At 43.0% G+C, this 13,224-nt stretch overlaps 1 protein-coding gene across 1 annotated transcript in view; it reads left to right on the top strand.

The window, feature by feature from the left end:
* The window catches only part of LOC133238932 (cytochrome P450 3A28), a 38,645-nt gene extending 29,666 nt beyond the window's left edge, over positions 1-8,979 (top strand). The window contains exons 10-13 of the mRNA XM_061402594.1: positions 1,549-1,709; positions 4,113-4,339; positions 6,527-6,689; positions 8,442-8,979. Of these exons, the coding sequence (XP_061258578.1) occupies positions 1,549-1,709; positions 4,113-4,339; positions 6,527-6,689; positions 8,442-8,549 (659 nt within the window). The 3' untranslated portion in view covers positions 8,550-8,979. The remainder of the gene's footprint in view (positions 1-1,548; positions 1,710-4,112; positions 4,340-6,526; positions 6,690-8,441) is intronic.
* Positions 8,980-13,224: the final 4,245 nt, after the last annotated feature.

Below are 13,224 nucleotides of genomic sequence, written 5' to 3'. Positions count from 1 at the left end.
ACTCTTCACATGAGGTGACCTTAGAGTTCCAGCTTCAACATCAGTCCTTCCAAAGAACACCCAGGGCTGATCTCCTTCAGAATGGACTGGTTGGATCTCCTTGCAGTCCAAGGGACTCTGAAGAGTCTTCTCCAACACCACAGTTCAAAAGCACCAATTCTTCGGCGCTCAGCTTTCTTCAGAGTCCAACTGTCATATCCATACATGACCACTGGAAAAACCATAGCCTTGGCTAGATGGACCTTTGTTGGCAAAGTAATATCTCTGCTTTTTAATATGCTAACTAGGTTGGTCATAACTTTCCTTCCAAGGAGTAAGCGTCTTTTAATTTCACTTTTGCAATCACCATCTGCAGTGATTTTGGAGTTCCTACAAACATATTTAGATAAAAGATAGTTTAATTTCTCCCATAATGTGGCCTTACCCTTGTACAATTTATCCAAGAATCAAGTTATACTTTAACTAGAGTAATTTAAATTATTCTGGAAGAGAATATGGCCCCATATTACTTATAACTAAAGTGCTTTAAGGTTTCTCCAAGAGACACACTGATTACACTGTGTTTGTTAGACAAAAATGCTGTCTCTTGAAATTACCAAACTCTGTCGCTGGGGAGGCAGCATAGTCAGGAGCAGGGAGCCAAGAATAGTATTAGTCCAGTGCAGTGGCTCAGTCGTGTCTGACTCTTTGTGACCCCATGGACTGCAGCACACCAGGCTTCCCTGTCCATCACCAACTCCTGAAGCTTGCTCAAACTCATGTCCATTGAGTCAGTGATGCCATCCAACCATCTCATCCTCTGTCATCCCCTTCTCCTCCTGCCTTCAATCTTTCCCAGCATCAGGGTCTTTTCTAAAGAATCAGTTCTTTGCATCAGGTGGCTAGAGTATTGGAGCTTCAGCTTCCGCATCAGTCCTTCCAATGAATAATCAGGACTGATTTCATTTAGGATTGACTGATTTGATCTCCTTGCAGTCCAAGGGACTCTCAAGAGTCTTCTCCAACACCACAGTTCAAAAGCATCAATTCTTTGGCTCTCAGCTTTCTTTATGGTCCAACTCTCACATCCACACATGACTATTGGAAAAACCAAGCTTTGAGTATTTGGACCTTTGTCGACAAAGTGATATCTCTGTTTTTAATATGTTGTCTAAGTTTGTCATAGCTTTTCTTCTGAGGAACAAGTGTCTTTTAATTTCATGGCTGCAGTTACCATCTGCAGGGATTATGGACAGTGAGAAAACTGGATTAAAACAATTTCTGCCTTTTTATTGTTTTTTTATGTATGTATTTATTTTTAATTAGAGAATAATTTTTTTTACAATATTGTTGGGTTCTGCCATACAACAACATAAATCAGCCATAGGTATACGTATTTCCCCTCCCTCGGAAGACTGAGAATACAAAACACTCCCAGTTTGACTCTAATTGCTTTTACATTTTCCCCATAGGGATTTGGCAGTTTCCTTTGATTTCTCATCATCTAAACTGTGATGTTTTATATCGATGTGTTTCATATAATATAAAATGTCTCTTGTCTCCCTTTAGCTCTGTCTGACATAGAACTCGTGGCCCAAAGTACTATCTTTATTTTTGGTGGCTATGAGACCACTAGCAGTACTCTTTCCTTCATTATATATGAATTGACCACTCACCCTGATGTCCAGCAGAAGCTGCAGGAGGAAATTGATGCAACTTTCCCTAATAAGGTGAGTGATGATACCTGGAAAGAGAAGTGAAGGTGAAGCCTTAGCAAAAATGCCTTCTTGCTGCTTCTTGAACATATTTGCAGAAAGCATAAGCCTCAAATCTTTTACCTGTGCTATTTAGGAAGGATCTAGGTGTACAAAACAAAGGGGAAACATAGATAATGCCTTGCACACACAGGAATGTAGGTACTGTGGGAAAAAAGGCTGGTGTTGGCATATCACATATTACCGTATGCCATGTTAAAAACTCACAAAATCTTGGTGGCATCTAACAGTCAACATCTATTACTCTAGTGTTTGCATGCATGCATGCTGCATGCTAAGTTGCTTCAGTCATGTCTGACTCTTTGCAACCCTGTGGACTGTAGCCTGCCAGGCTCCTCTCTCCATGGGATTCTCCAGGCAAGAAGACTGGAGTGGGTTGCCAAGACCTCCTCCAGGGGATCTTCCCAACCCAGGAATTGACCCTGTGTCTCCTGCAGCTCCTGCATGGCAGGCAGATTCTTTACTACTACAGCTGGACTTGCTGTGGTCTGGGTGTTGGCTGATCTGGGCTAGCCATGGCTAACTAGCTGGCTGACTCAGCTCCTTACATGTTCTACACGTGTCTCGTATTCCACATGTCTGCAGCACAAGGCAATGGTAGGTGTCAGGATCAAGAAGCCCCATCTTGTGGGTGACTTTCAAACAGGCTGCTCACATCACAGTAGCCACCTTTCCACTAATTCAAGGTGAGCCACCTGAATGAGAATGGGAGGCAATCACAGAGTTAGCTACAAGATAAGGACAGATAGTAGTGCCCACCTAAATTACAGATGATGTGTCTTCTCTGGTAAATCTTATTTGGGGATTATTTTGGTGCAATAAGATGAAAAAGTCACTAAGAGACAGAGAGTAGTTAAAGCATTGTGTTCTCCTCTTTTTATAATAATACTTATAATAACAACACCACTATTGGCTAATATTTACTTCTTACTATCTATGTTTATCTAAACACTTTCCATTTATGAATGAATCTAACCTTCATAAAATTCAGTCTTAGTCAGGAGAGTCTAGGTTATGCCTCAGTAACAGATTAGCCTAAAAATCTCAGGGGCTTTCATAGCAAAGGTTTACTTTTAACCCACATCTACACATCCAACATGGATTGTTAGTGGAGGAATTAGTACACAGTTCTGCTCCACAGAGTCACTTGGGGATACAGGCTGAGGCTCCACCTTCTTGTAACTGCCTTATCTGAAACATTCTTGTTATCTGGGGAACAGGAACCTGAGAGTTGCTCACTGACTTTTCAAATATTTTGTCTCTGAACTGCCATAACCACCTCAGTTCACAGCCCATTGGCAAAGTTGGTTTCCCATAACTTCAGATGGCCTGGGAAATATGGGGACTACACGGGATGCTGGGTGAGCAGTGTGTCTCTGCCACACAACCCTATGGAGGGTCAGCTCCATCTGTCTCCATGTAACCTATGAGATACCTGAGTGACAGGGAGATGAAATACTTCCAGACACTACTCGTGTACCTGGTGGTGATCAAGCCAAGCTGTGATCCAGGGTGTTGGCTCTTGAGCCACTCCTATCCTCCACAATGTTGCCCCTTAAATATAACCCCATGTGACAGCCACATACCACCCTCACTAGTCTCAGATATCTGCAAAAACTGGAGTTCTTTGTGGTATGAGGAGAGCTGGCCCCTGGGGCTGGAGTGGCTTATTTAGACCTTCAAACCTTCTGGTCACACCTGCAGGGACAATAGAGGACTCTTCCAGCAACAGAGGGTGGAGTTGAGGATTCTGATTCCCTTGTAATTTCCTCTAGAACTGAAACTGTTGCTAGTAGCACTCAGTCTTATTCTTTATTTGCGGATTTGGTTTAGAAAGGAATTCATTTCTCTCCAAATCATTTACAGAGTTTTCATTTAATGTAGTATTTCCAAACTGTATACATATAACGAAAAGAATGAGCAGTCAGGAGCCTTCAACTGAGAACCTTCATGTTGAATAGGGGATTTGCTCTTTTACACATTCTCTTTCCTTGGTACTTACATGTGGCCTCACTTTCAAAAAGAAACAGTGATTTTTGCCTATTTCACTTAAGAGTAAGGGTTTTAGCCTATTGCTCGCATTTGTTCTCCTGAGAAAGAAATACACTGCATGATAATGTGCAGGATTTCAGACCCTGGTTAGGGCACTGTCCCAACATCTTCCAAGTCCTCACTATTCTACATCTCAATGGGCCCATGAGAGATCAAAGGACATGATAGATACTAAAATGTCCATAAATGTCCTTGATCAATTTAAATTATTCCCTAGAGCACCTAACATTTCAATAGGACTGCATTGATGGAGTTGAAGGTTGATCCAAAATCTTAATTTATCAAAATCTGTTTTTCTTTTCCGAGGCCCCTCCCACCTACGATGCCCTGGTGCAGATGGAGTATCTTGACATGGTGGTGAATGAGACTCTGAGAATGTTTCCAATTGCTGGGAGACTTGAGAGGGTCTGTAAGAAGGATGTGGAAATCCACGGGGTGACCATTCCCAAAGGGACAACCGTGCTGGTGCCGCTCTTCGTTCTTCACAACAACCCAGAGCTCTGGCCAGAGCCCGAGGAGTTCCGTCCCGAAAGGTACAAGACCCTGGAGAAGAGACTCCCACCTCATCCTTTTTGGTGCTTGCAAGTTCTGACAACTCTTATTATAGGTGTCAAACGGGTGACCGTGCAACCGTTTACCTGTATATCTTTTTATTGTTTAAAAGATTTTTCTCTTTAACTGGGTTCATTCTTTGAGTTGAATTATTCAAACTAGATTAGAAAAAATAAAATTATTAGCTGTCTTTATTCCTAATACAGTACGATAGGCCTCATTAATAATGTATGTCCTTGTGAACAGTTTTCTACGCATATATAGATTTTTGAAACTTTGAGTGGTATTCTTATATATTATTTAGTTCTAAAAGGCTTGATTTATTTAACAATAAACTATAAACAATATTCTATGTGCATATGTTTGTATGCACATTCCATAAGTTACCTTACTACTGTCTTATTTCAGGTGTATAGGCTTTTTGTTTCTTTTAAGCCTTTCTCTCTATTCTCTCCTAGCTCTCTGAATTCACACATGTCCCACATTCCTTATTTTTAGACATGGCTGCTGTTTGCTCTTACTATTGTGGGAGCACAGGCTGGAGACCAGAGGTCTCATCCCTGTGGTTCAAGCAGCCTCACTGAGGATGGAGGAGCACCCAGGGGCCCTGGTTCTGTCTTGGGTGCAGACCTGGGCCAGCTCCCTTCTGTCTCAGTATTTGGTGACTTTCCAAAGAGAAGTCCTCTGCTCTCTAGACATCTAGATTTCCTCCTTGGAGAGCTGTTGAGTATCCTTTTCAGGAATTAGGAGCAAAGGTCTGGTTTGGGCACAGTTTGAACTCTGGATAGAGTTGATTCTCTCCCATTTAGTGTGCAGGGATCAAGGTTTGGAATGAACTTTTCAGGCACTGCCTGGGATCTGGACTTTCATTTCACCTTGACTACGGGTTGTCATTTCATCTCACCCTGATGGCCAACGGTTGTCTTGTTTGCCCCGATGTCCAAGTTCTACCATAGTGGTGACACACAATACTTGTTGATAGAAGAGTCAGAGTCCACCAAGTCCCCTGTTCTAGACCAGGGACACTCTGTTTCTCCCTCAAGCTCAGCAGCTCCCCCTCCTGCAGCATCCAGAAACTAAAAATGGAGACTACTCACCGTACTTCCCTTTCATTCATTCAGCCGTCAAGCAGAGATTTAGTGCTTACCTGTGTATGTCAGGGACTGGGCCACGGAGCGGGAAACCAAATATTTACAAAGGCCTATTATGGAGAATTTTACAAACATACACAAGTGTGGGTGTATTTGAAACATATACAGGTATACTCTATAGGCACAAGCCTATGAAATACATTTTTATTGTGGTATATTGCTAGTTGTGTTCGTTTCTGCTGTACAATGTATATCTGTGTGTGTCTATTCCCTGCTTAAGAAGCGGCAACCCATGTTTGCACATTCACTTGACACTGCTGTCCTTCCATCTCCATATTATTTTGTCACATTGTCTGTAAATTTACATAATGTTTTACAAAATAAGGACTCTTTTAAATATATGTAACCACAATGCTATTATCACTTTCCCCAAATATGCATTTTTCCTTGACATATTAAAATACTGAGGAGTCAAATTTTTATAACACAGAGGTCTAACCATCAGGGAATTTATAGGCTAGTGGAACAGATAGACAAAGAAATCAGTGATTATCTGGAGTAGCCTGGCATCCCATGCTGACAGAATTCTACTGACCTAAGCATTCTGTGTGTGGCAGAGAGAGGTAGAGAGATAATGACACATGGAGGTTGGAAGGGAAACGAGGGAAAGCAGTTGAAATATAACAATTTAAATACTCAGAGGTGTTTCTCCTGCTTCCTTCCCCCATGAGCACACGAGTGACATAAGTGTGCTTGGAGATGGAACCCATGTTTTCTTCAATCAGATTCATTTCCTAACTGCCTTTCAGAGAGTGAACATGTCACCACCCTGAATGTAAATTTAGAGTTTAAGGATACATTTTCTTTAAATAACCATTACCTCAACTTAACAGGAGTGAAAGCTTCTGTAGGGTGCAGGGAGTGGAACTTATCTTTCTCACCACAGCAGTGTGCAGTCACCAGCCCACAGAAATCTCCTTATGCTACAGGTCCAAGAGTTAAGTTAAAACCTCAGACCTGCAGCTCTTCTGGTTTTTCTGTTTCATTCACTTGTTTCCTCTACTGTTGTGGATCCAGGTTCAGTAAGAAGAACAAGGACAGCATAAATCCTTATGTCTACCTGCCTTTTGGAACTGGACCCCGAAACTGCCTTGGCATGAGGTTTGCCATCATGAACATAAAACTTGCTCTCATCAGAATCCTGCAGAACTTCTCCTTCAAACCTTGTAAAGAAACACAGGTCAGCAATTCACTTTCTGCATTAATAACGTTTTATTGGGAGTTGTTTTTTAACTGATGCTGCTGCTGCTGCTGCTAAGTCGCTTCAGTCGTGTCCGACTCTGTGCGACCCCATAGATGGCAGCCCAGGCTCCCCTGTCCCTGGGATTCTCCAGGCAAGAACATTGGAGTGGGTTGCCATTTCCTTCTCCATTTTTAACAGATGGATCTCTATATATCTAGGTATGTTATCAATTCAAAGGATAACTTATTCTATCAGCCAGAGAATCTCTTTGGAATCACCTGAAACCTTTACTTGTCAATCATCCCTGGAGGGCTAAGTCAGCAGCTTCATAAAGACCCAACTATAAAAGGTTGTCTGGAGTCAATGCAGTTAGTGTGGCAGGACTGCACACCATGCATTGAATGGAAGAAAGATTTTAAATTTGGTTTCAAATTCACTGGAAGGAAGTGTGTGCACAATCATGAGAGCAGTGACTTTTCATCATGACTTTTCAGTGATGTTCTTCCCCACCAGAACTTAGAGAGGCTCTTCTGACAGCAGGTCTCAGCCACTGCTTGTATAGTAAAATTGATGGAAAAATTTTGCCATAATGCCTAAGAATCTGGTACATTTTAAATACTCGGTATTTTTACTTAAAATTTAAATCAATAAAGAACACAGGCCAACCTGACTTTGTATCAAGCCTGGTACAGAATAGGTGCTCAAATAGGTACTTTGTGGAATGAATGAGGGATGAATGTTATCACTATCCCTCTTGACACAGCTCTGAATAAATATAAAGAATCAAAGATAGGCAGGCAAAATTGAACGAAGGTGGTCAAAAAGTGCAAACTTTCAGTTATAAATGAGTACTAGGGCTGTCATCAGAGAAGGCGATGGCACCCCACTCCAGTACTCTTGCCTGGAAAATCCCATGGACAGAGGAGCCTGGTGGGCTGCAGTCCATGGGGTCGTGAAGAGTCAGACACGACTGAGCGACTTCACTTTCACTTTTCACTTTCATGCATTGGAGAAGGAAATGGCAACCCACTCCAGTGTTCTTGCCTGGAGAATCCCAGGGACTGGGGAGCCTGCTGGGCTGCCGTCTATGGGGTCGCACAGAGTCGGACATGACTTACGCGACTTAGCAGCAGCAGCAGCAGCAGCAGCAGGGCTGTCATGCAAAGCACAGTGACTGTTGTTACCATTTCTGTATGATGTCAGTGAGTGCACCCTAAGACTTCTCTCACAGGGGAAACAATATTTATTTCTTTTTCTTTTCTTCCTATATGAGATGATGAGTGTTAACAAAACTTACCATGGTAATAACTTTATGACCTCTATAAATAAATCATTATGCTGTATACCTTAAATATAGGCACTGCTATAAATCAATTATATCTCCATAAAAGTGTAAGTTAAATTCTGATAGGACATGATAAGGGAATACTGTGAGCAACTTTCTTCCCACATGTTTTATAAATATGTTAAATAAACCGACTCTCTCGAAGACGTAAACTATTAAAATTCATTTGAGGAAATATAGACAGCTTAGCTGTCCCCTTATCTGCCCTTGTATCTACTAAACATATTGAACTGGTAGTTTAAAAAAATCCAATACATATCATGCTAAAAGCTTTGTTGTTGTTGTTTTGTCGCTAAGTCATGCCCGACATTTGTAAAGCAGTATCTTGTCTACTTTGCTTTTTTTGTTTGTTTGTTAGCAGGGCTTCATTAATCGGTTCTCATGTGCTTGTTTAACTGTTGCAGATCCCCCTGAAATTATACACTCAAGGACTTACGCAGCCGGAACAACCTGTTATTCTAAAGGTTGTGCCCAGAGACCTGGGACCACAGGTGGAGCCTGACTTTCTCTAAGGATTTGCACTTCGGTTTTGAAGGAAGCTGCATCTCAGAACACCAGAGACGTGGTCTACTTTGATAAAGCCAATAAATGAATACGGGCTTCACCTACTGTACTTGCTGGTGAGTAGGGTTCTGCATAATCATTTAGCTTTCTCGCTGCCGACCTGGATTATTATATACTACGTGCCATTCAAAGGAGGTGATTATCAGATACTCAACTTCACAGGTTCTCATAGGACACTCTCCATCCACCCCAGTTAGTACTATCTACTCCTCCTGAGCACTGATCAGAAAGAAGATCTCTCAACAATCTTATCGACAGACTTTAATGAAAATAAGAATTAAAATGGGGACTGGAATGATATTTATATCACAAATTTTAGCTTGAATATGCTAAATAAAACATATTGAGCAAGACAATAAACATCTGCTTACAAGAGTATTACCTGATGCCTCTGTGCCCGTTAGGGTGGAGGTGTACAACCCAGTCTGGGGATGCAGTGACCAAATATTTTTTGACTATCACAGTTGCTGGTGGGTGGGGCCATTTTCAAAACTCCACCTTAACATATTAAATAGGTAAGAGTTAATTGACTATGACTTTGCCCAGTGTTTAGAAATCTACCTTTTAAATCTACCCTTTTAGTTTCAATCTACCTTTTTTTGGAGCACATATTTTTCATACCTCTTTGTATTCCACCCTCAACTCACAACCATCTTAACACAGTAAACACGGAATAAAAGATGGTTGACTGGGGAGAAAGGCTACATGCACTGGTCGGTTTCAGTGGGGTCAGAAGCTGCACACGGCCCTTCCTTTCCCTGTCCTGCCCCTTCCCTCCCCTCTCCTTCCCCTGCCTGCCATCTCTTCCCTTTCCTGCCCCTTCCCTCCCCTCTCCTTCCCCTGCCTGCCATCTCTTCCTGGACAATCCAGTCCTAAACCCGAAGGTGGGCCACAGAAGGTGGGCAGCCTCACACGTCAGGGTGGGGCCAGAGAAGGAGGACAGTGGCTCTAAGTCAGAGACCGAGTAGGGAGGGGAGGGTATCCACAAGGATGGCAGCCGGGCACAGGTGAGGGAACCCAAAATGCTCACTTGTGGGGGTGGCCCATAGGGTGAGGGGGCATTGTCAGTGGAAAGGGGTGGATCATGGATTGGGGTCATAAAGGAGAATTGATCAAGTGGTAAATATGAGAGATGGTGGAGGCCAACATTCTCACTGTTGGAGAAGGAGTCCCTGGTTCAGGGATGGAGAAGCTAGAAGAAACCCTGTTGGTCAGGGATTGAAACTGAATTATCAGGTAAATACATGCTTTTCCATTCAGATAGATGACAGATAGATACACATAGAGACAAATAGGTATGTGTTTATGTTTGTGTAGCTACGAAACACATAATACCTACTGCTTTTCGCTAATGTGTGTTAGAAACAGAGACACCTTCTTAACCACAAGCACACCCTGTGCCCAGACCTTGGATTATAAATATCATTTTCCACTGAAATGAACCAGGGATCCTTAGAGAAAAGGCTGATTCCAGGGTTGGGAAAGTATGTGATGATGATGGACCATCTTGGGCTAGAAAGCAGGGAAATGTAAACATTGAGGGGGACGTGTTGAAAGGACACTGGGCCAAGCTGAGGGGGCTGTGTATGTACATGTGTATATGTATGTATGTATATATTGCAATTCCTTCATGAGGAAACACATAGCTTCAAAGTACTGCTGCTCCAAATGCCCACTAATTATAGAGGGAAAGGGGAGCATCAGAGCAGAGAAACCTGGCAGACACCCCTTTCATCAAGGGATCAGATAGCAGCATCAGGAATGGGATAAATTGCTGGTGCTTCACCTGATGGGACACAGTGAGAAGAACTCACTTCACCTGTGTGATAATCCTGCCAAGGAGGCAGGAAATCTGAAGAGTCAGACAAACCCAAGTGGGGGAGCATTCTCCTCCTGGTTTGTAACTGGTTTGGAATCTTTGAAAGAGGCAACATCATGAAAACCAGAGATGGACTGAACATGTAGCAGATGAAGGAGACTTCAAAGAGGTGACATCCTAATGTAGCTCAGGAGCTGGGTCCTTCTGCTACAAGGACATGGTTGGGCAGGTGGGGGTCTGGGGGCTCTGAGGTTAGCTGGTAGTGATGTGCATTAACCTCCTGACTTGGAGGTCATATTGTGGTCACATAGGAGATGTTGTTGTTTGTGGGTGATACGGGGGTGTAGATTATCAGGTTGGCAATTTACTCTGAGATGAATAAGAAAAACAGATCTTTCAACAGACTCTTCCATAAGTTTGTGATTACTTGTTGAGGCTGGTGGTCACAAGGGCACCTTTTGGCTTATATAGCTCTCCCCATCCCTCACCTTGGTCTTCTTTGTCTTACTTTATTATAAGGAGGCAGCACCACACTCTAACTGAGAGATGGGTGCCTCTGAAGCTGGAGCTCCTAAGTTTAAAATCCCAGCACTGTCCAGGACTGAGTCTAGACTCATCAGCGGCTTTGGGCAAATGAGGACTAGTGGCTTTGGGTAAATGTGGTCTTTGCATTGCTTAGACCACAGAATTTGGGCTGAATTTCAACACCTCGATGCCCCTTGGCTGAATGGCACTGTACACACATTAGCTTGGACTCGGTCACTGTCTTAGGTTGGGTTCCTTAAAAGCAGAACCTGATATGGGGGTTCTGGCACAAATACTGAGAGAGTGATCTCAAGTAAAGGGATGCAGGGACCTGAGTGGGGCAGAAGGGAAAGCTGAGTTGAAGATGTGGTTTCTGTGGAGCCCAATCCCACAGGGAACCTGAGACAGATTTGTAATCCGAGTGGATCCCAGTTGGGAGCAGAACCAGCCTTCTGCACCCCATCATATAGACTGGCCCTCCTACCTCCAAGGATGTACAAACTCCCAGGTGAATAAGCTTTAGTTTGGCCCAGGGAGATCATCCAGAGTTTGGGTGGCCTGTAATGAACAGCATCCAGTACTCCCAGTGACTCAGGGTGGGAATGAGTGACTCAGCCCAGGAAAAGGAATCTGGTAACTGCCTGGAAGTCCTGACTGAATCTTATAAATACGCTGTGTCTGTAAGAAGGGAATGTGCTCTTCTTACTCCTGGTTGTTCCTTTGGGATTTTATCTTTTCCTTACCAACAGTGGACTCAAGTTTGGGACCTTTCTAGAAACAATTGCTCCCCCAAGCCAGGAGGAGGAGAGTGGGAAGGATTTCAACCCAGGGGGGCTTTGGCACCTATAGGGTTGGCGAACGTGGGGCTGGAGGTCCCACTCAGGGCCCTGAACTCACACAGTAGGACAGACACCCCTACCCCCAATTAGAATCCAGGAAATAATGTCCTAAACATTTTTGATTCAGTATCTCCATACACAGCAGGTGGTAAAATGAACTATTTAAACACAACCAATAAGGAGTGAAAAAATGAGCTCACACTCAGCAAACTCCTAATAATTTTAATTATTTTTCACTGTAATTTGCTGACAAAAGATACATTCGATAGTTTGTGTTTACTCTAGAAGTCTTGATACTAGTTAACTGTTTATGAACTCATATGAGTGCACATTTCTAGAGGGTCTGCTAAGGGTCAGGTATCTGATGGGTGAAGTCACATGTTCTCTTTAGTCAAAGCTACCAGGAGGCCAACTTGGAGATCCAGGACCCAAGCACTTCAGGTCATGGATCAGGACTTGTTTGGTATGCACTCCTTTAGGAAGAAAACTGTTAACTCTCATTATATAGTTCAGGCAACTGAGGCTGAGAAGGTTTAAATAACTCACCCAGGGCCTTCATATCAGTCATGTTCTGTGGATCCCTACTAGCCAACTGTCTATATAGCAGAGAGCATAGGTGTCCCTGGAGCACATAGAAGGTTCAGGGGCCTCCTGAAGCAGGATCCCTCCACACTCTTCCCTCTCCTTGCTCTCCCTCTATCTCTGGCAATCAAACCAGTCGATCCTAAAGGAAATCAACCCTGAATATTCATTGGAAGGACTGATGCTAAAGCTGAAGCTCCAATACTTTGGCCACCTGATGCAAAGAGCCACACATTGGAATAGACCCTGATGTTGGCAAAGATTAAAGGCAGGAGGAAAATGGGATGACAGAGGATGAGATGGTTGGATGGCATCACCGACTCAATGGACATGATTTTGAGCAAACTCTATGAAACGGCGAAGGACAGGGGAGCCTGGTGTGCTGCAGTCCATGGGGTTGCAAAGAGTTGGACATGACTGAGCAACAGAACAACAACAATCTCTGGCAAATTCTTATAGATTCTTAACCATTTGGGTTTTTTATTTTAGTTACAGAAAATCAAAGTTTCAGAAATCTTATTGCACCACAAGCACTACGATGGTTATAAATAAAAAAGGTAAAAAGCAAGTGTTGGTGAGAATGTGTACAAATTGGGTGGCTCATTCATGCCGGTGGGATTGTAAAGTAGTACAACCATCAGGGAAAATGTTTGGCAGCTCCTCTGCAAGGTCGGCGTAGAATTACCACATGACTCAAGAATTGCACTCTTGGATAGATGTCTAAGAGAACTGAAAACAGTTTCTCAAATACATGTATCTTCATATCCATTGCAATGCTATTCCCCAAAGCAAAAGGGTGGGAACAAAATCAGTGGATGAATGGATAAACAAATTGTTGTGTGTCCATACAGGACTTAT

Source organism: Bos javanicus, chromosome 25, assembly GCF_032452875.1.
Source record: "Bos javanicus breed banteng chromosome 25, ARS-OSU_banteng_1.0, whole genome shotgun sequence".
NCBI classification, from domain to species: domain Eukaryota; kingdom Metazoa; phylum Chordata; class Mammalia; order Artiodactyla; family Bovidae; genus Bos; species Bos javanicus.
Note: the sequence above shows the minus strand (reverse complement) of the source record. Positions and strands in the feature narration are given on the sequence as shown.